The sequence below is a fragment of the Thalassophryne amazonica genome, chromosome 1 (genome assembly GCF_902500255.1).
Source record: "Thalassophryne amazonica chromosome 1, fThaAma1.1, whole genome shotgun sequence".
Lineage (NCBI taxonomy): Eukaryota > Metazoa > Chordata > Actinopteri > Batrachoidiformes > Batrachoididae > Thalassophryne > Thalassophryne amazonica.
In genome coordinates, this window is record NC_047103.1 from 110,497,934 (window position 1) to 110,525,072 (window position 27,139).

The 27,139-nt window shown below is 40.6% G+C and overlaps 2 protein-coding genes across 4 annotated transcripts in view; both read left to right on the top strand.

Moving 5' to 3' along the window:
• The window catches only part of atg3 (autophagy related 3), a 77,504-nt gene extending 57,936 nt beyond the window's left edge, over nucleotides 1-19,568 (top strand). The window contains exons 8-12 of the mRNA XM_034173409.1: nucleotides 34-68; nucleotides 212-364; nucleotides 2,701-2,828; nucleotides 6,312-6,380; nucleotides 19,159-19,568. Coding sequence (XP_034029300.1) covers nucleotides 34-68; nucleotides 212-364; nucleotides 2,701-2,828; nucleotides 6,312-6,380; nucleotides 19,159-19,240 — 467 coding nt within the window. The 3' untranslated portion in view covers nucleotides 19,241-19,568. The remainder of the gene's footprint in view (nucleotides 1-33; nucleotides 69-211; nucleotides 365-2,700; nucleotides 2,829-6,311; nucleotides 6,381-19,158) is intronic.
• Nucleotides 19,569-22,965: 3,397 nt separating this feature from the next.
• The window catches only part of slc19a2 (solute carrier family 19 member 2), a 106,710-nt gene continuing 102,536 nt past the window's right edge, over nucleotides 22,966-27,139 (top strand). For all 3 annotated transcript variants that reach the window (XR_004561448.1, XM_034173387.1, XM_034173400.1), the window contains exon 1: nucleotides 22,966-23,143. Coding sequence is in view for 2 of the 3 variants with exons in the window: in XM_034173387.1 (XP_034029278.1) it covers nucleotides 23,021-23,143 (123 nt within the window). In the remaining variant the exon portion in view is untranslated. The remainder of the gene's footprint in view (nucleotides 23,144-27,139) is intronic.

Genomic DNA, 27,139 nt, shown 5'->3' on the forward strand with positions numbered 1-27,139 from the left:
AAAATATACTATAGTTGTATTTTTTCATTTCAGAATATGAGGAAAGTGGTCTGTTGGAAACTGATGAGGTAACATTGTCAGCAGGCTTAAACATTTGATTTCTGTTGTCTGACGACAGTCATTCATCATTTGACTCACTGTTGATTAAACACTATTTTTTTTTTATTTTTACTTCTTCTTATTTTTATTGTCTGTCCGTCTGTCTGTCTAGGCAACCTTGGATACCAGCAAAATAGCAGACTCAAAAGCCAAAACGGAACCTGGGAGTGAAGATGCCATTCTTCAAACAAGAACATATGACCTGTACATTACATATGATAAATACTACCAGACTCCTCGACTCTGGCTCTTTGGATACGATGAAGTACGTCCTTAATTACAATGCAACTGCCACAGTAATGTTCTACAGAATATTTTCAGCTCTCCCCCAACACCACCACCCCACCCAAAGGGCTGAAATGATGTTTTTCCACACCTTGAGTTGATTGCAGAAAAACAGACATCTTCTGTAATTTTGCACAAAGCTTCTTCGGTAGGCTGCCGACAGAAAACAAAACGATCACTCTGGGATCCCTCAGGGGGCATCAGAATGGTGTGTCATGTGGTGAGAATGTGTAGCCCCCTTGCTCCTCTTGTATGTGGTCTTCTGCTTTTTTTTGTGTCACTCAAGGCAACAATGTCAAGGTTGGTTTGTGGAGTTCACGTGAGATGAGAGGTGTTTGCCTTTGTGGTTGGCCTGAATTTTTGTTGTCCATTGAAGTTCGTATGTTCCTTGTACCAAATTTCATCATTTGTGTTTTTGTTTTTCTACCACAGAGCAGGTGACCCTCTGGATGAGGTAATCCAGGTGTTTTAAGGTGAAGCAGACTATGTTTAGAGCACGTTTTCTAGCTCCGTCCCTGTCCAGGGTGAGCAGAGCGGATCGTAAATGGGGCTGCTCAGTCACAGATGCAGCTACTGCAGAACCTTCTTGCTTCTTCCAAGGGTCTGACATTTAATTACACGCCTGCTGCTTCCTTGCTGGGTCAGAGTGAAAGCCCCTTTCAGACCAGGGCTGCTTCTAGCTGCATTGTGCGTCGTCATGACGCCGCCGCATGGAAGCAACCCAGTGCAGAGACGATGCAGCTCGACGCCACAACAGCGCAAGGAATCCAAAGGACGAAGCAAATCGGACTCCAAAAATTAAACATGTTTTAATTTTTTTTTTTTTTTTGCATTCTGTGCTCGACGCAGAAATTAAGTGGTTTCAGCGCAAGTCAGAGCAACAGGACAGTACTCAAAGTGACTGGAAGCCACACGCTCACAATACGTTACCTGACGCCAATTTATGATTCCTGCTGTGTTCCTTTGTTCCTGAAGTATAAATCAGGCAGGATTGTTTTTATACTGTGTACTCAATGCAGTAAAAACTACACACTCAAAAAAGAGCACAGAAAAAAAATACTGATTGCAGCTGCAGCTCCTCGCTCTTCTCTCACAAAAGTGTTTAAATAAAATCCATAAAAGTCCTGCTCACAGCCTGATTGCCAGAGACAGGACATGTCCATATCAAGTATAACTCCAGACATCTCCACATTTACTCATGGACGGTTTGTTCGCGCACATGCGCATCTCGCGGTCAAAGGAGGAAAGATAAACTTGTAACAGAACTCAGACCTCAGACCTGCAGCTCAGCATAAGAACAAATATAAACTAGAAGAGAAATCAGAGTGCACAGTCTGGCTGCAGCTAAACTGTGCACTCTGATTTCTCTGTGCAGAGAACCTGCAGGCTGCGTTCTCACCTCCTCTCAGCCCCTGCTGCGCGCACCTGACACAGAAATTCCTGCATCGTCATGATGCCACAGGAAGCAACTGGAAGTGGGCCCATTGTGAAAGGGGCTTTAGACCTTCCAAATTCACAATCTGTCACTCTTTGCCGATCGCCGAAAGACTTGAGTGTGCAGAGTAGAAAATCTACATCCAGGGTCAATCTAGAGACACCTGTAACGTGGGAATGTTGCTGCATGCCAACAAACACACGGCCCTAGAAAGATCCTTAGCCTGGTCCGATGGCTGGGAAATCCCAGATTATCTGCATCTGAGGACCTGTTGCAGCCTTTATCTGCCTTCATAGCTGCTGGGTGACAAGCCATAACCTCTGCCTGATCCACCGTTGAGGACTTTGTGTTTCACTGGAGCCCTGTTAGCCATCTTGTATTCAGGGTTCCTGTTAGGGCTTCATGGTTACTGTAGTGGCCATGGGGCACACAAGGTCCCTACAGTATTTCATCCTAACAAGCTATCCTCTACTAGATCCATTACCTATGTGCCATGTCGTGAATGTGGGCTTGGACTTTGACACCCCCAAAAATTGGAAAAAAAAATACAATCCTTTCAAAGCATGAAAATATTGCCTCAAGTTAATTTAAAATCCCCCCAGTCCATAACACAATATTTAACAGGTCCAACATTGAAATAAATAAGACTGGGCAAATATATGATGAAAATACATATTTCCAGGTGCTATCTTGGAAATTTAATTGGTTTACGGCTTGTTTTGCAACAAGGCCAAGAAATACCATTGTGCCAAATTCGGTGCTTGTGTCACAAAATCTAAAGACTCTTGTATGCATTTATCTGCTGCACTCATAAAACCTGCTGCTGAGTGACCCATCACATATCATTGACTCTGTGCGCCATTTGTCTGCTCCCTTCACAGGACAGGCAGCCCTTGACTGTGGAGCAGATGTACGAGGACATCAGTCAGGACCATGTGAAAAAGACTGTTACCATTGAGAACCACCCCCACCTTCCTCCTCCTGCCATGTGCTCTGTCCACCCTTGCAGGTGAAGAGGCTTACTTCTGTTTCAGCCACCATAAATGTGGGGTTAAATTGCCATCAACATGAATTTATTATCACTACTATTTATTTATTATCAGGTAACAATTTTGGGGATTATTTTTGTTTTGCATTATACATATTTTTTCATTATGATTAGCATTATATTTGTAGTCTGTTTATGCCTTTTTGCCACCTGATTTGAAAATAAATGCTTACACTTTGTGCTATCAGAGTAATTTAATGTGCATTTTGTTTGTATTGTGTATATTCTCTTACTTTGGCCTTCTCCAGCTGCTGGGGTCCTCAGCACTCAGGCACCTCTGTGCTGGGTCATGCACATGGCCAAAATGTCACTGATACGCCATCACAATGCTGAAAACAAAACAAAATCCTTCCTTTTCTTTTCCTCAATAGGAGAGGCACCTCCATGACACTCCCCCCCCCCCCCCCCCAAACCCCCCCCCAAAAAAAAAACAAAACAGGTGCATGTAATACAGAAGAATTAATCCTACAAAGGAAAGAACATGTCTGCATTCATATAAATAAGCCTTCTGATCGCCTCTGCAAATCATTTATGGAAATTGTGGATGCATTAGGATTTCAGCAATGCATTCAGGCCTTGACGCACATTAGTGGAAATACCCTGGATTTGGTTCTCACACATTGTATTGCTGTCACAAATATTGACATCATGTCTCTTGCATCGGTGGTCTCTGATCACTCACTTAAGTTTACAGTTTCACTGCCATGTTTAGTGGAGCAAGAACCTCATTTATTACTGCAAAGATGCACCAACTCCTCAACTGCAACTGAACTCGAAGCTAGACTGCTTGATAACTTAACTTCATGTTTGGAATATGCCCAGTCAGTAGACAGTCTTGTGGATAGTTTAAACTCAGTGCTTAAAACTACACTCAACATGATTGCGCCACCTTTGTGAAAAGTACGGGCCCCCCAAAACACAGTCACCTTGTGTTAGTATTCCATCTTGTGTGCCATGATGCTATCAGGGCTGTGAAAACTCCGTGGATCTGGGAAATTCAGCGGATTTCATCATTGGGGTGGGGGGGGGTGGTGTTGGCTAACTCTGTTACTGTTAACTCTGTAATTGTGATCGTCACTTAGTTTTTAAAATGTCTATCGCAAAGTGTTTTTTTAACGACATCGTTCAAGTTTTATCAGTCCGCGGACACTGGCCTCTGTGTTATAGATACAAATCAGTGTCCTTGGATCCGCAGAGTTTTGAGGAGAAAAAAGCCTGGCTATTGCGACAGTTGTCGTAAAGTGAGACTGGTTGGTTGCTGCGGCGACGCTGTGTTGCTCCTGCGCGAAGCTAAAGCTGAACGTAGCATGTGGACATCGCAAACCTTTAGAGCTCTAAAGTTTTTAAAAGAAGACTTCTGCAGCCTGTCTGTTTCACAGACCGTCATCGGACAGAGAAAAGACGGTGAGAAAGACGGTTTGACAAAGTCTAATAAGGACAAGAATCTGTGGATTCGTCGCTGGCTTCATCAACACATCTGAAAGATAAAAGAAACTGGAAAAGTGAACTGTGCTCTCAGGAAACACGGTAAGAATTTTTCTCTCTGGAAAATAAACATTGTGCTGCTCAAACAGGATTTTAGACAAGATTATGTGACTTTTTTCATTAATATTGACTTTCTTTCATTGGGGAAAAAAGACTGTGGCTTTGAATGGATTTACATGTATTTTACACAAGAATGTAAATGAGTTTTTATTAATGTAGACTTTTCATGGGAAAAAGACTGTGGATTTACAGGAATTTACACAAGAATATGTGGCTTTTTACTATAATGTATATTATTGATATTTTTTGATTTTCAATTTTGTCTATCTCGGCTTTCAATGCTTACCAGTCCAGTAAGTATCAGTGAAATTGTGGAGAGCTGGACATGTCCAAACTTGTCCTCTGACACGCCGAAACGGAGGTGTTCCTTTGTCTCGCTTCCAAAGTGACTCGGTCGTGACGCGCGAAGCCTCCGCACGGCTTTCCATGACAAAATCTCTTGTTAAAAGTGAAATCTGCCGGAAAATGGCTGATGTCCAGCTCTTGTGATAACCAGAGAAAGAGCACACGACGGTCTCGTATCCACAGAGCCATCCGTTTAGAAATGGTCCGGTGGCTTGTGCCGCGTCGTCGCAGCTCGGAGCGTGGCGCGCCGAGCGTCCTTAAATGGGTCCTTAAAGCTGTACTAACAGACCTTATTCTCTGTGAAGCCTGTAAAATTTTCACCGAAAGCCAGATAAATTTTTCGAATTGTTTCCAGGTGCCAGTCTCTAACAGCTTCTGAAAAAATTCTGATGGAAAAAAAGTCCTTTTCATTCCGCCGTTTCCAGACAATGAAAATCCGACGAGGGGGCGGGACCACTCCTTCCCAAGGCGTGCTCACAGGCGAATGACGTCACTGACAGGCGTGGAAAAAGTCACGCATGCGCACGAGTGTTCAAGCATGTCTGACGTAAAAACATATGAATGAAAGCCATATAGTTTTTGAAAAAAAATAAAAAGGACCGTTACTTTATTGACAGACCTCGTATTTTCCCTTTCGTATCGCTAGCATATTGGCATAATATGTTACTATGCTTTTTACTCTTTTAAATTTATTTTATTAGGAAACCGAGTGGGCTGCAGCCTCAACTTTATCTAAAGTCTGTTGTCTTTCTGATGTCTAATTCTGTATTGTTTTTTCTTTTCCCCCCTCAGTTTGAGATGCAGCGCCATGCAGAGATGGGTATTGTTTGCTTCTGCTACCCTCCTGTCCTGTGCACTGGCAAAATTTCCTGTATATTCGTTTTTGTAAATTGTTTTGTAAAATGTGTCGGTAGCATGGCCCAAGCAGAGGGTCACCAGTCTGGTCTGCTTGAGGTTTCTTCCTCAAATCATCAGAGGGAGTTTTTCCTTATAACTGCTGGTACCAACTGTTGGTTGTAGTTGGTAAGGTTAGACTGTGCTCTATATATATAAAAATAAATTGAAATTGAAAATTTTCTCAGGGTTTCTCAGGTATTTTAATAATAGGCAATTTAAAAAAACTTACTCTGTGAACCAGGTATCAGGGTTCAGCTTCATATACAGCTTGCTATACACCCTTTCCAGAGCTTTTGTCAAATGTCTTATGTTACAATGTACTTGTACTTCTACTTTCATCATCTGTCTGGCTATCTGGCAACTTTCCTGATTTTCCTTCCACTATCCAGATGTTACACCTAGCATCTTCCTGGCTGACTCCCTCACCACATCTGCAGTCCTTTTCAAATTGTCCAAAATCATTTCAGCTCCATCCAGTGACTGTCACATTCTACATGATTTTACACAACAGTCTTCCTCCTCAGGGGAGGGTTATTACCCAAGTGGAGGAGTTTAAGTATCATGGGGTCTTGTACTTTTCATTATGTATAAAAATGTGGATGAAAGTTGAAATAATTGCTGTCATACAGACGTTTTTGATATCTTTTTTATTTTCAGACATGCTGAAGTAATGAAAAAGATTATTGAGACTGTTGCAGAGGGAGGAGGAGAACTGGGAGTGCATATGTATCCTTTTATCCAAACGGTAAGCTTCGATGGACTCAAATGAGGCCGACTCAGAAGAAGAAAAAGTCACAGTTCCGTGACTGGCTGCTTAAGGCTGGCTCCAAAAGTGAGCAGATTCCCATTCATGTCTGTCTTAAAAGTGTCCAACTTTAGAGCTGAAATAAACGTGTTTGCAGCCTGCTTCAAAAAACATAGTTTTGGTGTTTTTAGGTAGTTTCCCCACCATGACAACTGCATGGGGGGTGATTTATTTTATTTTATTTTTTTTTTACACTTTTTAAGTCATAAAGTTACATAGAATTAGGGCCGTGGTCACTTAGAGTGACAGCTGCTGAGACTCTCCAGCTCTCATAACACCAGTGGCTCAGAGGCCACACCGAGCTAGCTGTTGTGGAACTCTGTGTGTGGCATTTTGAGCATTATATGACAAATACCTAGAATAATATGGCTTGTTGTGTGGTGAAATGTCCTAACTGATCGATGCCCCTGGTATAATATTCATGATCAGTAAAATTCTCATCTTGTTTAATGTTGCATGCTAATGGCATTAATGCTTTTAGCAGCTATTGGCGGCTTGACCTGTTTTGAAAAAGAAGGCCTTTTATTATATGGCTGCGGCGCTATGCGTGTTCAGATTGGGTGGTTACCGGTCAGATATTTTCCCATATCGGACCGGTTTCCATGACAATCGGTCTGAAATGTGCATTTTCTTTACAAACCAGAAGCTAAAAACACGATTACAAAAAGCAAATCGGACATGAACATACTCCATAAATATCTAAACAGCATCTGAAAAAACACACAGATTAAAACCTTACCAGCTAACGACCGAACCATCTGTTAGCAAGTTCCTGCTATGCGCCACGGTTCTGTCGGGACACCGGCCATCAGCTCGGAGGTCAGCTGAGATGAGCCGCTGCTCAGCTCAGCTCCAGAGCTCTGAAGTGAGCAGAGGAGGTGAAGTCTTTCCTTTATTTTGTTGTTTTTTTATTAATATTATTTTTGGAGGTGAAGTTCACCTCCGCTGCTGAAGCGAACGGCTTCACTTCCGCTCCGACTATGAGGTCTGTCTAGAAGCCGTCAGCAGCTTTCATATTCAGGCGTTCGTGTGTTTATATATATATACAAGGGTAGGCTGAAAAGTTCTAAGGCTCCCCATGAAGGATTAATGCATTAACTGCATTATAGTGAGCCTTAGAACTTTTCAGCCTACCCTCGTGTGTGTATGTATGTGTGTGTGTGTGTGTGTGTGTGTGTGTGTGTGTGTATGTATATATATATATGTATATATATATATGTATATATATAAAATCAACAAATTATTAACCTCACTTGCTTGGTCTGAACTTACACCTCAGTTTGATGTTTCCCTGTAGAGACCTCGCAGTCTGTTAATAATCCTTTATTATTGTCACTGTAGATGCACTGAACAAAATTTTTCCTCTGCATTTCACCCATCCTAAGTGCAGTTGGACGCAGAATCCAACCACTGGGAGCACCACTCCAGATGGAGAGACTCTGCCTTGGTCAGTGGCAGAGAAAGGAACAGACCCTAAATAACCATGTTTTTGAGTGTCTGGAGGAAACCAACAGACATGGGGAGAACATGCAAACTCCATACAGAAAGGGCAAGAAGTGACCCCACGACCTTCTTGTTGTGAGGCATCTATGCTAACCAGTAAGCCACTGTGCTGCCCCCTGCTGTTAATGGATGATTGCTGAGAAAATAAGCAGCTCGTAACTTTTAATGCCCACACCAATGTAAACTGTTATGAGAACCACCACACTGTCCCCCAAAATATGATTACATAAACACCCAAACCACATGAGGTTGTTACCTTAGCTGGTTTGGACCTGAAGATGGGGGTGTGTTCAGGCTTCTTTTGTCACACACTGAGTGACCCACACTCCACCTCTTTATCCATTTATGCTTTTGTCGCGATGTAGGCAGAGTCGGCATTGCCACCACTGCCAGCATTGGTCTCCACAGAAAACCTATGGGTGGCGTCGTGTGGATAGTCCAGTGTATAGATACAGTCTGTGCTTTTGTCTTTACTGTGTTTTTTCATATATTCAGGCCTGGTATTTTTCCGGCCTGAGCCAGATTTCCGGCTTTTGGATCCGGTTATATGCAGCAGAGGCGACAGGTTGCCATGTAATCCCTATGGAAGGACGCGTTGTGGATATGTAGTGACGTGGAGATGTCTGTCTGGAGTTTATACTTGACATGGACATGTCCTGTCTCTGGCAATCAGCCTGTGAGCAGGACTTATGTCCCTTTTGTCTTTTATTTAACACAATTATGACAGTTTGAGGGGGAGAAAGTGCAGCAGCAGCCTGTGTTCTTTTTTTTTTTTTTTTTTTTCCACGTGCGTGCATGTGCGAACGAATCGTCCATGAAGATAATTTTATTAATTACAAATGTATAATAAAACAAATGGTGACTGATTTATAACAATTATGACAGAGTTGAGGGGGAGGAAATGCAGCAGCAGCCGGTATCTTTTTTTTTTCACTTGCATGCGTGCGTGAACGAATTGTCCGTGAATATCATTTTATTAATTACACAGATGTATAATAAAACAAATTGTGACTGGTTTATAACAATTATGACAGTTTGAGGGGATGGTCCACGAATGACGTTTAGTGCCGGGAAATACGATATACCGGTTCTTTGTTTAATAAGAACTGCGAAATATACCCTGTTCTTTGTTTAATAACATGATTTTTCATTGGTCTAGCTCGATGTGATAACTAATCATTGAACGTGTTTTACTGTGGCTCGATCTGTATCAGAACAAAAATCTTTTCTTAGCATTTTGCAGGCGCCTGTTAGACAAAGCGATCAAATTGAAGAAAGAAATTATTTAGTGGATATGATTTTTACCAGTGCAGCCGATTGCCGTAAGGAGTATTTTATGTTTAACTATGTAGTTTGAAGAGGTATTAGTAAATGGATTAAGCATCCATGACGAGTGATAGATAAATTTCAAAATTCAAATTCCTTACGAATTTTGGCATTTCAAAAACAAAATGCTTAGCTCATGTTGTAAGTTAATAACCATTCATTTATTGAAATAATAATTATTTTTCACACATTTAAAAATTGGAGTGGATGCGAACCCAACCCTTTTCATTTTCTGCCTTGCTTTTCTTTCCACACTGATGTTCGCTTGGACTGGTCTGTTGAATAAACTATAAAATAATTGCCCTGAAAATATGATTCCAGCAGCAACAGTGTTCAGTGATGGTAGTATGTAGACAAAACCTGCAGATGTTAGGGGAACCTGTGCCCAATTTTTGTTTGTGGTTATTTTATTTTTGCTTTAGAAAACTGCATTGTAAAACACAAACCACTTGACCTCAAAGATGGTAATGACTGTTTAAAATCTAACTTTGGGTGTTCCTGATAGCTTTCCAAACAGGTTTAAAAAGGCCTAAAATCGCAGCCCCCAGCCCGGGGCTTTGCCCCTGGACCCCATTGGGGACCGAGGCGGCCCCCAAACCCCTCCACAAATTAGTTTCAGGCTTAGCCATATTGCCTCAATGTCAGCCCTGTATATTGTATGCAAAAAAATTTTTATGATTTTTTTAAAATAACACTTGGTGATAACAGCAAACTTGAGGTGGTATTGTGCTGTTACTTAAAGCATATTAGAAGGTTTTGGCCAATACTATAATTTGACCTGGCAGGGGTGGTGGCCAAATGGTTAGTGCACTTGGTTTCAGTGCGGAAGGTTCTCTGTTCAAACCCCACCCCTTCCACATTTCTCCATGTAATATGGAGTTGTGTCAGGAAGGGCACCAGGTGTAAAACTTGTGCCAATTCAACATGCAGATCCACCTTGGATTTGCTGTGGCGACCCCGAGTGCAAAACAAAGGAGCAGCCAAAGAGACTTAATTTTAGTCAAAATTCAGTAATCTGCAGTTTTGATGAACAGTTTTTTTTTTCTGAAATACTGTAATTTACCAAGTATTTTTTTTATTGTAGTCTCTCACAATATGGCAAAATTAACTTGAACCTTTTATATTTGTAGTTTGGACATGAGTTGATATCCCACAAACTACTCAGATTTGTTCAGTTTTGTCCTTGTAATTCTTGAAGAATGACCCACGTGAACATTCAGTGTCAGGGTGGTCAAAATCTTTCCTTGTATAACTTGTACAGTTGTGTTCAAAATAAGTGAGTAAAGCTCAAATTCCTTATAATAGCTTTGATTTCCATACACTCAAACGCATTTAGAACACTACACATTCTACTCCAAATCAAAACATGAAGAAAAAAACTATCAAATTTATTACTTTACAGACAGTGAATAAAAAGGAATATTGGGCTGTTCAAAAAAATAGCAGTGTCTGCATTTATCTTACTGTGGGGGAAAAAACAGGTGTGAAACAGGTGGCCCCTTTCACTCCAGGCCAATGTAAAGTTGCGTAATGCCGCCTACCCACTACGACGAGCTTGTGCAGCCCTATGTGGCAATGTGCTGAGGGACGCAAAGGGGTCCACGAAATGGGTGCAAAAAATTTAACATTTAAAATTTTTTTCATGGACATTTGGCGTGGAGTACAGATGCAGTGCTCCACACAAGTCTACACAACACTGCGCTACTGTATGTACAGTGAGGAAAATAAGTTTTTGAACACCCTGCGATTTTGCAAGTTCTCCCACTTACAAATAATGGACGGGTCTGAAATTTTCTTCTTAGGTGCATGTCCACTGTAAGAGACATAATCTAAAAAAAAAAAAAAATCCGTAAATCACAATGTATGATTATTATTTTTTTTAATAATTTATTTGTATGTTACTGCTGCAAATAAGTATTTCAACACCTGTGAAAATCAGTGTTAATATTTGGTACAGTAGCCTTTGTTTGCAATTACAGAGGTCAAATGTTTCCTGTAGTTTTTCACCAGGTTTGCACACACTGCAACAGGGATTTTGGTCCACTCCTCCATACAGATCTTCTCTAGATCTTTCAGGTTTGGAGTTTCAGCTCCCTCCAAAGACTTTCTATTGAGTTCAGGTCTGGAGACTGGCCAGGCCACTCCAGGACCTTGAAATGCTTCTCATGGAGCCCCTCCTTAGTTGCCTTGGCTGTGTGTTTGGGGTCATTGTCATGCTGGAAGACCCACCCATGACCCATCTTCAGTGCTTTACTGAGGGAAGGGGGTTGTTTGCCAAAATCTCACAATACATGAAACCGTCCATCCTCCCTTCAATACGGTGCAGTCGTCCTGTCCCCTTTGCAGAAGAGCACCCCCAGAGTATGATGTTTCCACCCTCATGCTTCACGGTTGGGACGGTTTTCTTGGGGTTGTTCTCATCCTCTAAACATAGTAAGTGGAGTTGATTCCAAAAAGCTCTTTTCTGGTCTCATCTGACCACATGACCTTCTCCCATGCCTTCTCTGGATCATCCAGATGGTCACTGGTGAACTTCAAATGGGCCTGGACATGTGCTGGCTTGAGCAGGGGGACCTTGCTACCCTTTAGGATTTTAAACCATGACAGCATCATGTGTTGCTAATGTAATCTTTGACTGTGGTCCCAGCTCTCTTCAGGTCATTGACCAGGTCCTCCTCTGTAGTTCTGAGCTTTCTCAGAATCATCCTTACCCCACAAAGTGAGATCTTGGGCAGTATTATTAGACAGTATTGCTTAAATTTTCATTGTTACGCAGATGATACCCAGCTTTATCTATCCATGAAGCCAGAGGATACACACCAATTAGCTAAACTGCAGGATTGTCTTACAGACATAAAGACATGGATGACCTCTAATTTCCTGCTTTTAAACTCAGATAAAACTGAAGTTATTGTACTTGGCCCCACAAATCTTAGAAGCATGGTGTCTAACCAGATCGTTACTCTGGATGGCATTTCCCTGATCTCTAGTAATACTGTGAGAAATCTTGGAGTTATTTTTGATCAGGATATGTCATTCAAAGCGCATATTAAACAAATATGTAGGACTGCCTTTTTGCATTTACGCAATATCTCTAAAATCAGAAAGGTCTTGTCTCAGAGTGATGCTGAAAAACTAATTCATGCATTTATTTCCTCTAGGCTGGACTATTGTAATTCATTATTATCAGGTTGTCCTAAAAGTTCCCTAAAAAGCCTTCAGTTGGTTCAGAATGCTGCAGCTAGAGTACTGACGGGGACTAGCAGGAGAGAGCATATCTCACCCGTGTTGGCCTCTCTTCATTGGCTTCCTGTTAATTCTAGAATAGAATTTAAAATTCTTCTTCTTACTTATAAGGTTTTGAATAATCAGGTCCCATCTTATCTTGGGGACCTCGTAGTACCATATTACCCCATTAGAGCGCTTCGCTCTCAGACTGCGGGCTTACTTGTAGTTCCTAGGGTTTGTAAGAGTAGAATGGGAGGCAGAGCCTTCAGCTTTCAGGCTCCTCTCCTGTGGAACCAGCTCCCAATTCAGATCAGGGAGACAGATACCCTCTCTACTTTTAAGATTAGGCTTAAAACTTTCCTTTTCGCTAAGGCTTATAGTTAGGGCTGGATCGGGTGACCCTGGACCATCCCTTGGTTATGTTGCTTTAGATGTAGACTGTGGGGGGGTTCCCATGATGCACTGTTTCTTTCTCTTTTTGCTCCGTATGCATCACTCTGCATTTAATCATTAGTGATCGATCTCTTTTTTCCTGGTTCTTTCACTCAGCCCCAACCAGTCTCAGCAGAAGACTGCCCCTCCCTGAGCCTGGTTCTGCTGGAGGTTTCTTCCTGTTAAAAGGGAGTTTTTCCTTCCCACTGTGGCCAAGTGCTTGCTCATAGGGGGTCGTTTTGACCGTTGGGGTTTTTCATAATTATTGTATGGCCTTGCCTTGCAATATGGAGCGCCTTGGGGCAACTGTTTGTTGTGATTTGGCGCTATATAAGAAAAAAGTTGATTGATTGATCTTGCATGGAATCCCAGACTGAGGGAGACTGACAGTCATCTTGTGTTTCTTCCACTTTCTAATAAATAATCATAACAGTTGTTGTCTTCTACCAGGCTGCTTGCCTGTTGTCCTGTAGTCCATCCCAGCCTTGTGCAGGTCTACAGTTTTGTCCTTGGTGTCCTTAGACAGCTCTTTGGTCATGGCTATGGTGGACAGGTTGGAGTGTGATTGATTGTGTGAACAGGTGTCTTTTATACAGGTAACAAGTTCACACAGGTGCAGTTAATACAGGTAAAGAGTGCAGAATAAGAGGGCTTCTTAAAGAAAAATGAACAGGTCTGTGAGAGCCAGAATTCTTGCTGGTTGGTAGGTGTTCAAATACTTATTTGCAGCAGTAACATACAAATAAATTATTTAAAAATCAAACATTGTGATTTCCAGATTTTTTTTTTTTGATTATGTCTCTTACAGTGGACATGCACCTAAGATGAAAATTTCAGACCCCTCCATGATTTCTAAGTGGGAGAACTTGCAAAATCGCAGGGTGTTCAAATACTTAATTTCCTCACTGTATATCTACACAACACTGCGCTACTGTACACCAAGCCTCTGCAATTGTCAAAACCCTACTGCAGTGAGAAAAGTCCTTTTGTTTTTTTGTTTTTTTTTTATCAGTACATACCTGCATTGCTAGATTTTATTCATCCTGCTGGACTTTGCTGGCAGTAAAGCATCAAAACCACAGAAGAAGAGGCGGCGGGCCAGCCAAGCTTCCACGTTCATTAACTCCTCATGGACAGATCGCCACTGAGAGGACATGTCCACGTCCACTCCTCATGGTTGAATTGGCAGTGAGAGGATATGTCCATGTCCACTCACGGACGGATCGCGCAGGACCATCAGCTGCAGTTCTGCCTTCACCACCTCAAGTTCTCTCATGATTGTGGCACATTAAATAAAGTCCATTAACTGCTGCTTACACACCGATCGCTAGTGAGAGGACACGTCCACTTCATGATACATCCATGCACGTGATACATGGATGTATCATCTGCAATCACCAGCTGCAGCTCTGCCCTCACCTCAGGTTCTGTCACAATTGTGGCATGTTACCGAAAGTCCATCAACTCCTGGAAATATGTATTCTAACTTTTTCCAATGTATCAAATGCGTGTTCAGGCAGTCTCTAAAAACAGCGTGATGGAGCCAAGCTTCTCCCCCTGGGTGCAACATGACCTCTTCAAGTATTTTGACATATCCAAAATCAGTTTGGATATGTCAAAATACTTGAAGATACCTGGTATGCGATATATAGGCTCAACACCATAGTAGGAGAAACATGCCCATATCATGATGCTTGCACCACCATGCTTCACTGTGAACTGTGGCTTGAATTCAGAGTTTGGGGGTCATGTCACAAACTGTCTGTGGCCCTTGGACCCAAAAAGAACAATTTTACTTTCATCAGTTCACAAAATATTCCTCCATTTCTCTTTAGGCCAGTTGATGTGTTCTTTGGCAAATTGTAACCTCTTCTGCACATCTTTTATTTAACAGAGGGACTTTGCGGGGGATTCTTGTAAATAAATTAGCTTCACACAGGTGTCTTCTAACTGTCACAGCACATACAGGTAACTCCAGACTGTCTTTGATCATCCTGGAGCTGGTCAGTGTGTGAGCCTTTGCCATTCTGGTTATTCTTCTATCCATTTTGATGGTTGTTTTCCGTTTTCTTCCACGTGTCTGTTTTTTTTTTTTTTTGTCCATTTTAAAGCATTGGAGATTTTTTTTTTACTAATAGCCCAATTTCATAGCCTTAAGAGTGTGCATATCATGAATGCTTGGTCTTGTTGGATTTGTGAGAATCTACTGAATCTACTGGTACCTTGTTTGCCATGTAACAATAAGAAATATACTCAAAACCTGGATTAATCTTTTTAGTCACATAGCACTACTATTATTCTGAATACTACTGTATGTGAAGCCAGGCTATGGGTGCAAAGCCCTGATGAAGTCCCATTGTGGAAATACATGCTTAAGAGATTACAGTTTGACAAACCCATTGACTGACTTAAAGAGAAATGGTTCGACATTTTGGGGACTGATGAAAGAACGACTGTTTGTTTTTTGGGGGGCCTCGGGGCTGCAGAGAGTTTATCAGACGACCCCCCAAAAACTGAATTCAAGTACACTATGAAGACAGTGAAGCATGGTAGAACAACCTTCATGATATGGAGATGTTTCTCGTGCAATGCTATCAAGTCTATTTATCCCATACCAGGGATCATGGATCAGTTTGAAAACATCAAAATACTTAGAGGTCACATTAGCAGGGGTGGTGGCCAAGTGGTTAATGCACTTGGTTTCAGTTCAGAAGGTTCCGTGTTCAAATCCCACCCCTGCCACATTTCTCCATGTAATGTAGAGTTGCGTCAGGAAGGGCATCCAGCATAAAACTTGTGCCAGTTCAACATGCAGATCCACCTTGGATTTGCTGTGGCGACCCTGAGTGCAAACAAGGGAGCAGCCGAAGGGACTTACTTACATAGAGGTCACATTCCCTTATGCTGAAGAAGAAATGCCCTTGAAATAGGTGTTTCAACAAGATGACCCCAAACACACCAACAACTGTGCAGTAGCTTGATTCCAGACCAACAAGATTAACATTATGGAGTTGCCAGCCCAATCCCAGGATCTTAATCCAATAGAAAAATTGAGATGACATCAAAAATACTGTTTCTGAAGAATAACCAAGAATTGCAGTGGAATCGTGGAATGTAGTCAAATTGTCCTGAGCGAGAATACCTGTTAACAGGTGCCAGAAGTTGGTCAACTCCAAGCAATACAGATGTGAAGCAGCGCTCAAAAACAGTGATTAAACAACTAAATATTAGCTCACTAGTTCACAGGAAAGATTTTTCAGTTTATGGGTGATTCTTTAACTACGGGCACTATTGGCCTTGTAAATGTAATTTCCACCACACCATTGCCTTACAATATAAAGTGCCTTGGGGCAACTGTTTGTTGTGATTTGGCGCTATATACGTGTGCTCTGATGTTACTGTTTATCTCCATAGAAACTACCCACAAAATCTTTCATACAAACTTTTTAAAGGGACATTATTGTTGTGGTGGAAATTACGGCAATAGTGTGGGACAACTACATTTTGTTTAAAAAAAAATCACAACAGTTGTATGACATTGAATACCCCAATTATGTTTTGATTATTTTACTGATATTTTATTCAGAGATATATTAAAACATTAGAAAAAAACGTTTGTTTACTATTCATTTTTATCATTGAAGATCATAAGTCTGGGTGTGGGGCAAGCACAAAACAGCAATATTTGCATATAATGATGCTGAAAAAAGGTGAAAAAGTCATCATAGACTACTAGGACAAATTTCTTCAAACACTTTCATTGTAAAGATAACTATAAAAGTGTGAAATTTCCCCTTTTTTCTTTTTTTCATAAAGTATGATCAAGGGACATAAAAGTGCCCGTAGTCTAAGAATCACCCTTAAACAGTACAACCCCAATTCCAGTGAAGTTTGGATATTGTTTGAAATGTAAATAAAAACAGAATACAATGATATATTTTATATTCAATTGAATACACCACAAAGACAAGGTATTTAATGTTCAAACTGATAAACTTTTGTTATTGTGCAAATATTTTCTCATTTTGAAATGGATGCCTGCAACACAAAAAAGCTCAGACAGGGGCAGCAAAAGACTGGGAAAGTTGATGGATGGTCAAAGAACACCTGTTTGGAACATTCCACATGTGAACAGGTTAATTGGAAACAGGTGAGTGTCGTGATTGGGTATAAAAAGAGCATCCCCAAAAGGCTCAGCCGTTCACAAGCAAAGATGGGGTGAGGATCAGCACTTTGTGAACAACTGTGTGGGGAAAAAATAATCCAACAGTTTAAGAACAATGTTTCTCAGCGCATAATTGCAAGGAATTTAGGGATTCCATCAGCTACAGGCCGTCATACATATAATCAGAAGATTCAGATAATCTGGAGAACTTTCTGCACATAAGCGGCTTGGCTGAAAACCAACATTGAATGCCCGTGACCTTTGTTCCTCAGCCGTCACTGCATTAAGAACCGACATCATTGTGTAAAGGATATTGCCGCGTGGGCTCAGGAGCACTTCAGAAAACCATTGTCAGTTACAGTTCCTCGCTACATCTACAAGTGCAAGTTGAAACTCTACCATGCAAAGTGAAAGCCATACATCAACAACATCCAGAAACACCGCCGCCTTCTCTGGGCCCCGAGTGCATTTGAAATGGACAGATGCAAAGTGGAAACGTGTGCTGTGGTCCGAGTCCACATCTCAAATTGTTTTTGGAAATCATGGACGTCGTGTCCTCCGGAAAAAAGAGGAAAAAGGCCATCCAGATTGTTACCAGTGCAAAGTTCAAAAGCCAGCATCTGTGATGGTATGGGGGTGTGTTAGTGCCTATGGCATGGGCAGCTTACACATCTGTGATGGCACCATCAATGCTGAAAGGTACATCCAGGTTTTGGAGCAACACATGCTGCCATCCAAGTAATGTCTTTTTCAGGCACGTCCCTGCTTATTTCAACAAGACAATGCCAAGCCACATTCTGCACGTGTTTCAACAGCGTGCCTTCGTAGTAAAAGAGTGCGGGTACTAGACTGGCCTGTCTGCAGTCCAGACCTGTCGCCCATTGAAAATCTGTGGCGCATTATGAAGCGCAAAATACGACAACGGAGAGCCCGGACTGTTGAACAACTGAAGTCGTACATCAAGCAAGAATGGGAAAGAATTCCACCTACAGAGCTTCAGCAATTTGTGTCCTCAGTTCCCAAATGCTTATTGAGTGTTGTTAGAAGGAAAGGTGATGTAACACAGTGGTAAACTTACCACTGCCCCAGCTTTTGAAATGTGTTGCAGGCATACATTTCAAAATGAGCAAATATTTGTACAAAAACAATAAGGTTTATCAGCTTGAACATTAAATATCTTGTCTTTGTGGCGTATTCAATTGAATATAGGTTGAAGAGGATTTGCAAATCATTGTATTCTGTTTTTATTTACATTTCACATAATGCCCCAACTTCATTGGCGTTGGGGTTGTACATTTTTCTTCATACTTTTGGTTTGCAATAGTGTGTGCACTGTTACCAATGCATTTCTGTGTATGGCAATAAAAGCTCTTAAGGAATTTGAGCTTGACTCAATTTTAAACACACTGCAATGATTTTGAACACAACTGTATGTATTTCAGTCAATCTTTGACTTGTGTGAAATATAACTTTCCAGTGTCTTGTGGTTACTGAACAACATCAGATTTTATTTTCATTGTGCATACATTGATACATACAACAAAATTTGCCCTCCGCGTTTAGCCCATCATAATTATAGACAGTTCAACACCTGGGGAATAAATCCAGATACGGTGCCTTGGATGAAGGGCAGAAAAAGCCGCAGACCTACATGTGCATGCACACTACTGTTGAACACGAAGTCCAAGATTCTGCTCATCATTTGACAGAGCTGTTTAATTATTGTGTAGTGCATCCTATTTGGTTCCTGTGTTGCCTGTATTTTGATGAAACAGCACCCCCACTGCTACTTCAACACTGTTCAGGACAGACAAGCAGATTGTTAGGCTGTGGTTAAAACTTGCACCCTTTCGCTAGTTTGGCTTTAAATTTTCAGCAAATGGTAAACATCAAGTGTCAGTTTTCATTTGAAGTTTAATATTGGTTATGCTCAAGCAAAGATGTGTTATTCTGCATTTTTGATGTTGCTGTATTCACAGATTTAGTGGATGTTTATGGATGTTTTCCATGTCGTCATGTTTTCTTTAACTTATTGTTTGTTTTAGGTATCTTCTGATTTTCCTGAAGTTTGTCCAGGCTGTCATTCCTACAATAGAATACGACTACACAAGGCACTTCACCATGTAGCTTTATTACTGTACGTTTGCCTCTGCAGACAAAATATCTTTGGAAAGAATGTTTCTTCTACACCACAGCTGATATTTTCTTTGGTTTGGTTCATCTGATTAGAATTGGTTTCTGGGATTGTTGTATTACTCTGACATCGGACAGTAACTATGTTCAAGATACATGTGACAAAGCTTGAGGTTACACAATGATGTTTCATGCAGCTTTTATAACCCAAAATTACTCGAACCTCCACAGGCCAGATTGAATTTGTGTTCAGACATGGCAATAAAATGCGACTGCTGTTTTGAGTTTTATATCATACAATGTGAATAAATAAAGATGTGCACATGCCCAGGCTTAACATGCTTTTGGTGATGCTTGTAATTAATCTAATGATGTATAACTATGTAATGAGTGATTGCATGAGATGTAATGACTTAAATTTTGAACTGTCTGCTGGGAAGAGATGCGTGAATGTAATGGGTGACAGGTCTTATCCCACACAGTTTCATAGTGTAAACGCAGACTCACTTCAGCACTCCATGGTTGTGCACAATGAGTTGTATATGCCTTCTCATGCCATACTCATTTGTTTGGTTGTGTGGAGTTCAGAATGTCTGATAGGCTATATCAGCTGCACAAAGTTTATATCAAACAGCCAACAGCAGCCTTGGTTGCCACCAGCACCCTGAAATTAGCAGCGAGGCTTTATCAGTTGCATGCAAACAATAGACCCACTTTACATGTGCTTCCCTCAACATGCCCAGACATGAGGAGTTGAAAAAACCAGTCATGTGACTCCTGGTGCTGTCTTGGTTCAAAAATAGCATTTGCTGTTAATCTGTCTGCATGTAAATCCAGCCATTTTTATTTATTTATTTGCTGAAAATGCTGGATTGTTGTGCATTTGGAGGCACAAATAGACACAAGGGCTTCAAGATGTACAGCTTACCTTTATTTGGGAAAATAAAGTCAGCTGTGTGGAATGGAAGCGACTTCATCGTCAAAGCTTTGTGGGGTAGGTAAATTTATTGTTCAGTCCCATGTACAGTAAAAGTCACCAAAACCGTCATCATATAAACCAGATATTAGCAGTCACCGGACAAAAAAAGTCCCAAAGTTTTTGTATTGTTTTTCCATGTAATAAACATTGTAACGTATTTTCGCTCACATCGGGTAAAATGTCCTGTCCGATTGCAATGTATTTCTGTTAAATGTATTCTTCCGCTGCAAATCATTTATGGAAATTATGGATGCATTAGGATTTCAGCAATGCATTCAGGACTTGAAGCACATTAGTGGAAATACCCTGGATTTGGTTCTCGCATGTGGTGTTGCTGTCACAAATACTGACATCATGCCTCTTGCATCGGTGATGTCTGATCACTCACTTACTAGGTTTACAGATTTGCCTCTGTGTTTAGTGGAACAACCTTATTTATCACTGCGGCGAAGCATCAACTCCTCAACTGCGACTGAACTTGATGCTAGACTGCCTGATAGCTTTACGTTTGGAAAATGCCCAGTCAGTAGACAGTCTTGTGGACAGTTTAAACTCTGTTCAAAACTACACTTGACATGATTGCACCACCTTTATTAAAACCACACCCCCCAAAACAGTCACCTTGGTTCAGTGATTACTTGCGTGACCTCAAGCATAATGCTAGATGTCTAGAACGGAAATGGCGTAGTTCAAAATTAAAAGTATTCCATCTTGTGTGGCGTGATGCTATCTTAGACTATAAACACGCACTACTGGCTACAAAGCAGAGCTATTACTCTGATTTGATCAACAAAAACAAGCATAACTCAAGGTTCTTGTTCGACACCGTAGCAGCAGTTATACAGGGACAACCAGCTGTAGTTCACTCTCCTTTTACAGATTTCTTGGATTACTTTGAGAAGAAAATAGAAGACATTAGGTTAAACATATCCCAGCATGCCAACCACTACACCCTGCTATTGAGGTGGGTGCCATTACTGAGGTATTACCTAGATTTACAGAATTTGGTAGTATCTCACTCGGTGTTCTGACAAAAGACAAAAGTCATAATGTCTACAAAAAGCACAACCTTCTTATTTGATCCTATACCTCCAAAACTGTTTAAGGACCTGTGGCCCACTCTTGGGCTGACTGTGCTGGAAATTATTAATCTCTCAACTTCTGGATCGTTCCTAAATGTTTCAAATCTGCAGTGAGTAAACCATTACTTAAACGTCTTTCTGATGTCTGATTCAGTTTTCTTTCTCTCTCTCTCTCTCTCTCTCTGTTTAAGGTGCGGCTCCATCCAGAGATGGGTGTGGTGGTTGTTTCTGCTACCCTCCTGTCCTGTGCACCGGCAAAATTTCCTGTATATTCGTCTTTGTAAATTGTTTTGTAAAATTTGTCGGTAGCATAGCCCAAGCACAGGGTCGCCCCCTTGAGGCTGGTCTGCTTGAGGTTTCTTCCTCAAATCATCAGAGGGAGTTTTTCCCTTACCACCGTCACCTGTGTTCTTGCTCTCGGGGTTGGTAAGGTTCGACCTTACTTGTGTAAAGCACTTTGAGGCAACTTTGTTGTGGTTTGATGCAATATAAATGGAAATAAATTTAAATAAAATTCGAAAAGTATTGGAGCACTTGGTATTTCACACATTTTACTTTGTTTATGCCATTTCAAATACAATTACATTTTTTCCCCTTAAACTCAAACTGAAAGCAAATCTCTACAACTTTATTTAAATTAATTAAAAATATAAAATTCACCTTCGGTGTAGAGGAAGATTTTCTTAAAAAGAAGACCCGATACCTCAGCTACAATTTTCCAAAAAGTACATTTGAGATGAAAGCTTAGATTTGATGTTTTGGTGAAAGAAACTTTTGTATTTCTTCATAATTGATGTAAATAAAGTCCAAGACATATTGACTTGGAAATGTTCATGTTTCCATCCCCTGACATGTCTAAAGAAAACTGGCAATAAAACTGATTATTATTTACAGGTATTATCAAGTTTTAGAGATTTGCTTTCAATTTGAGTTTGAGGAAGATAATTTTTAAAAAAAAATGTATTCTTTATCTTTTTTGTATTTCTGTTATTTGAAATGGCATAAACAAATTAAAATGTGTGAAATTCCAAGTGTTCCAATAATTTTTGATGAGTGCAAAATAAGTGTGGTTTTAATTATTACTGTTTTGTTTAAGAATGTTTCATTTTCACTGTTGCTGCACTTTGTGTCAAATCAGTCATATCGTATATCATATTGATATGACAATATGGAGATATGATAATTTAGCCATATTGTGCAGCCCTGGCTGAAAACTTTGATCATTAATTTACATCTACATAAAATAAAATGCTTAAAGTGGCAGAATGAAGAGAGCTGTAATTAGGGTGGTCAGCTGAAAGGCAAAAAAAGAAAAATGCTTAAAAAGGTGGGAGGTATGGTGGCAGAGCTCCTCCAGAAGCTGAAATCCAAAAAAAGAAAAATGCATATATATATATATATATATGTGTGTGTGTGTGTGTATATATATATATATATATATTATATGTATAGATCAGTGGCTTTCTGTCTTTCCTGGTGTCTAAATGCGTTTTTCTCTCTCTCTCTCTCTCTCTCTCTCTCTCTCTCTCTCTCTCTCTCTCTCTCTCCTCTGGGTGAAGTAAGATGGCCGTAGTTCGTATTTCCGGTCGACGCCACTGAACGCTGATAGGCTGTACGTCTTCTCGTGACGTGTCAGATTGGTTGACGCAGTTTCCGGGTTCGGATCAAACGGCACATCGCGGAGGTCACGCGGAGTGTTTGCGTGGTATCAGCATGGTTGTGTTGTGTCCTGCTGTTCTGTTGTGTGTGAATGGATTTTTTAGTAATCTCAGGCCGGCTGAGCCTTTCCTTACCGCCTTCCTGATAGGACCAGACAAAAACCTGACAGAGACCCAGGTGAGTTAGCATGTAGCCGTAACTTTGTTCCAACCAACATGCAACACGCGTGTGACAGTTCCGGTGTCCAAACATTTCATCCTTTCGAAACGTCATACCGAGGCTTAATACTACCACGGCGTATTAGGGCCATTCAAAGACAGGGGAAAAACAATGGAAATTACGTTTTCGAGTTTAGAGTCATAAACATACGAGAATAAACATGCAAATTTACGAGAAATAACAAATTTGCGAGATTTAAACATGCAAATTAGCGAGATTATAAACCTGTATATTTGCGAGAAAAAGACAATGCGAGATTAGAACACATAAAACTACAGGTACATAAATGCACATGCAAATGCAGCCTATTGGCGCTTTAGTGATGAAATGAGACGGGACAATGGCTTCATTGTGTACGTTTTTACAGTCAAAAAGAATTAATATATGGACAGCGGTTTCAATATTTAATGTCTGAGAGACAAGAGAAATAATGCTATAATGCTTTTGCTTGCAGTTGATGCAAATGCAGGTAATTTGGCTATTTATCAAATTACTAAATTAATGTAGCTAGCGTTAAATGTGCTACTTTTTACCTCACATATTTGCATGTTTATAATCTCAAATTTGCGTTTTTGTGGCAAATTTGCTACTTTTTTCTTGCTGATTTGCATGTTTATAATCTCGCAAATTTGCTTATTTCTCGTAAATTTGCATGTTTATTCTCATATTTGTAACTTTAAACTCAAAAATGTTTTTTTTTCCTGTCTTTGAATGGCCCTAGTATGCTGTCGTATAATGCGCACTACCGAAAATGTCTTTTTGCAGCCGTCAGTCGTCTTTAGTAAAGTTAACTAGTATGTTACCTGTGGGGATCCACGGGTCCTAGATTGGGTAGTGTTTTTAAAATAAGTTGCTGTCATTTTTCAGTGGTGGTGATAAATATGCAAAGTTTATGTAATGACTTGGGATGGTGTGAGTCCAGAATGTTTTTAGAACCTTAGACCTCAACAATTTTTAGAAGGAGTCATGTGTTCTATTGTTCCTAAAGTATAAATCACACAGGATTTTTATACTGTGTACACAATTCAGTAAAACTACACAATTCAGTAAAACTACACACTCAAAGAGCACAGAAAAAAAAAATGATCAGCGTGGCTGCTGCTCTCTCACAACTGTGTTTAAATAAAGTCCATAAAAATCCTGCTCACGGACTGATTGCCAGAGACAGGACATGTCCTGACTTTTTACTGGTAGTGGACATCTCCAGTCCACTCACGGATGATTCGTTCGCGTGCACACATGAACAATTAAAAAAAAAAAAAAATGGCTGACTGCAGGCAGTTCCTTGCTCTCCCCTCACACTCATATTTGTAAATAAAGGACAAAAAAGGACATTAAATCCTGCTCATGTCCACATCAAGTATAACTCCAGACATCTCCATATTTACTCACGGACAGTTCATTCATGCACGCGAGCATGCAGCTCGTGGTCAAAGGAATAAAGATAAACTATAACAGAAATCAGAGCACAGACCTGCAGCCCTGCACAAGAACAAATATAAACTAGAAGTAAAATCAGAGTGCACCATCTGGCTGTACAGACTTCCTGCAGATCTTCCTCTGTGTTCTCACCTCCCCTCTGCCCCCCTGCTGCACGCACCTGACGCAGCTTTCCTGCGTCATCATGACGCCGCATGAAGCAACTCGAAGCAGGCTTGGTGTGAAAGGAGTTTTAGCAATACCCGCTGGTGTGACAACATTCAAGCTGGGTGGAATGTTTTAAGTAGCAGACAGTTTAATTAGATGTTTTTTTTTTTTTTACATTTTAGCCACTGCTTTTGTTTTTTAGAATGTGTGGGCAATGTGAGGCAGTGGGTTGTATCAACAAAGCGAGAAAGAGGGGGAAAAAAAACAATCTATCACGATATTAAAAACAAAACATGAAATGTAAAATTTGGGCAGCATGGCCCTCGGCACAGGACAGTATTTCATAAAGCATAATGATGACACACAAAGAGGATTACGCATCACATCTATCAGTATCATGTTACTTTGTGGGGAAATAATCAGCACCGTGGCCCGTACTGGGGCAGACCAGCAATTCACAATGCGGGCGATATGCAAACTCTCTGAACAGTTGAAGGCCACACTAAGGCCCCAACAACAGAAATATAACTAAAGTCTAGGAATGTGAATCCTACAACAACTACCGATTCAATTCTGTACTGATTTCTGGGGTGAGAGAATCAGAATCGATTCTCAATTCAAAATGATTCTCAAATCACACAAGAATCATTCTCTGTTCTATTCACACAGCTCCAAACTCTGCACCGCTCTGTGCTGAGTCAAGTTAGAGTGTGTCCAGAATTAATAACTTCAAAGTGAATCACCCTTTTAAATCAAATGACACCTCTTTCCAAACATTGTAAGACAAACAACAAACTGCAACAGACTAAAACATTTTTTCCTCCCAAAATGAGACGTCCTCTGCACTTTATGAATGACATTGATATTGACTTGCAGCGCAGCCGTTTGCAAGAGGTCAGCTCACAGGTATAGAGTTAGTTTTGTGTCAGTGTCTGAAAGGAAATGCTTTTGAGAAAAACAACAGTTTTATTTATTTCTGTTTATGTCCAGAGATCAAGTATCCAGCGACCCTTCATATTTATTTACTTTAAGACTGGAGTGTTCCTGAAGTACTTTCATTTTGAACACTGCATAGGTCATGCCAAGCTCCTTCTTACCCAGCAAATCGTGAAATTCAAAGTGCGCCCAAACATTTGCCTTCAGAGAAGATGGTGCTAGCTGAATTAGCTTTTCATCCACCATGCTAAGCTACCATGGAAGCTAACAATTGTTTGAACCGCACCTGACCCAACCCCTTGCCAGGACACTGCACTATAGAGGTTGTTGCCTGGTAAACAAGAAAATATTTTTAAAAAATGTCTTATTTGCATGTCTATTCTTGGACATTTTGGATCAATTCAGAATCTTAATAAATCAGACGTGAACCAAATTTTTTTTGTTTTCCCCAGCACCCCTACTAAATCCAAACAAATAATTACTTAAATCAATAATTCAAGATCAAATACCACTCCCAAATACACAATATATCTCTGTAAATATACAATGTATCTTCGGCCTCATGCGATGTTTGGTATTATCAGTATTATTATTTTATTTTATTATTACTTCTGTTTTGTCGTTTGATTTTTAAATGGACCACATTGGAAATAAGTGTTTCCACTTTCTTGTGTCATCCATGTATTTTTAAGGTATTTATAATTATATTATGTACTTACTAGCGATAAGCGAGTGCACCACTATCTGTGTCTGTTCAACCATCTAAATTATCTGTATCTGTACTCGTAGTGGGTGAGGCCTAAACTGTAAGTGGCTGTGGTTTAACCAAAATGGCAGGGGCTTAAATCAGTACATTTTGTGTCTGTGTGTGCATGTGTGTGACTGTGTGAGGGATAGAGAGAGGTTGTTCGACTGACCAGTTTATTTTTATGAACTGCCTTGTTCACTGTATTCTTCTCAAAAGCACCGTGTTCAATAGACACAAAGTTTTCTAACTGACTTTATATCACCAACAAAATGAAGAGCAAGCAAACAGGAAAAAAAAAAAAGATCGGATTGGAGGCAGTGACCGACGTGACACGAGTCATTTTCACCTCTGTCTTGTCAAATGCACCGTGTATGATATGAAACAAGTTCATCAAGTAACTTTAAATATCATACAAACTGAAATAGAGGCAAGCTGCAGAAAACTTAAGGAGTACTGATAGAACAACGTGAGGTAGTGAAGCCAAGAGAGAGATCAGTCCCTGTCTGTGTGTGCGCGAGGCTGCAGAGAGACCTGTAGGGAGGGGCGGGCGCTGTTTGTGACTGGCCAATCCTGGAGCGTGAAGACAGTCAGCTCGCCAGTGAGGATTTTCCTTCAGCACGAGCACAGATATTGATGAGTTTTACTCGCATCATGCTCGTACTCAACAGAAATGCTTTATCTGT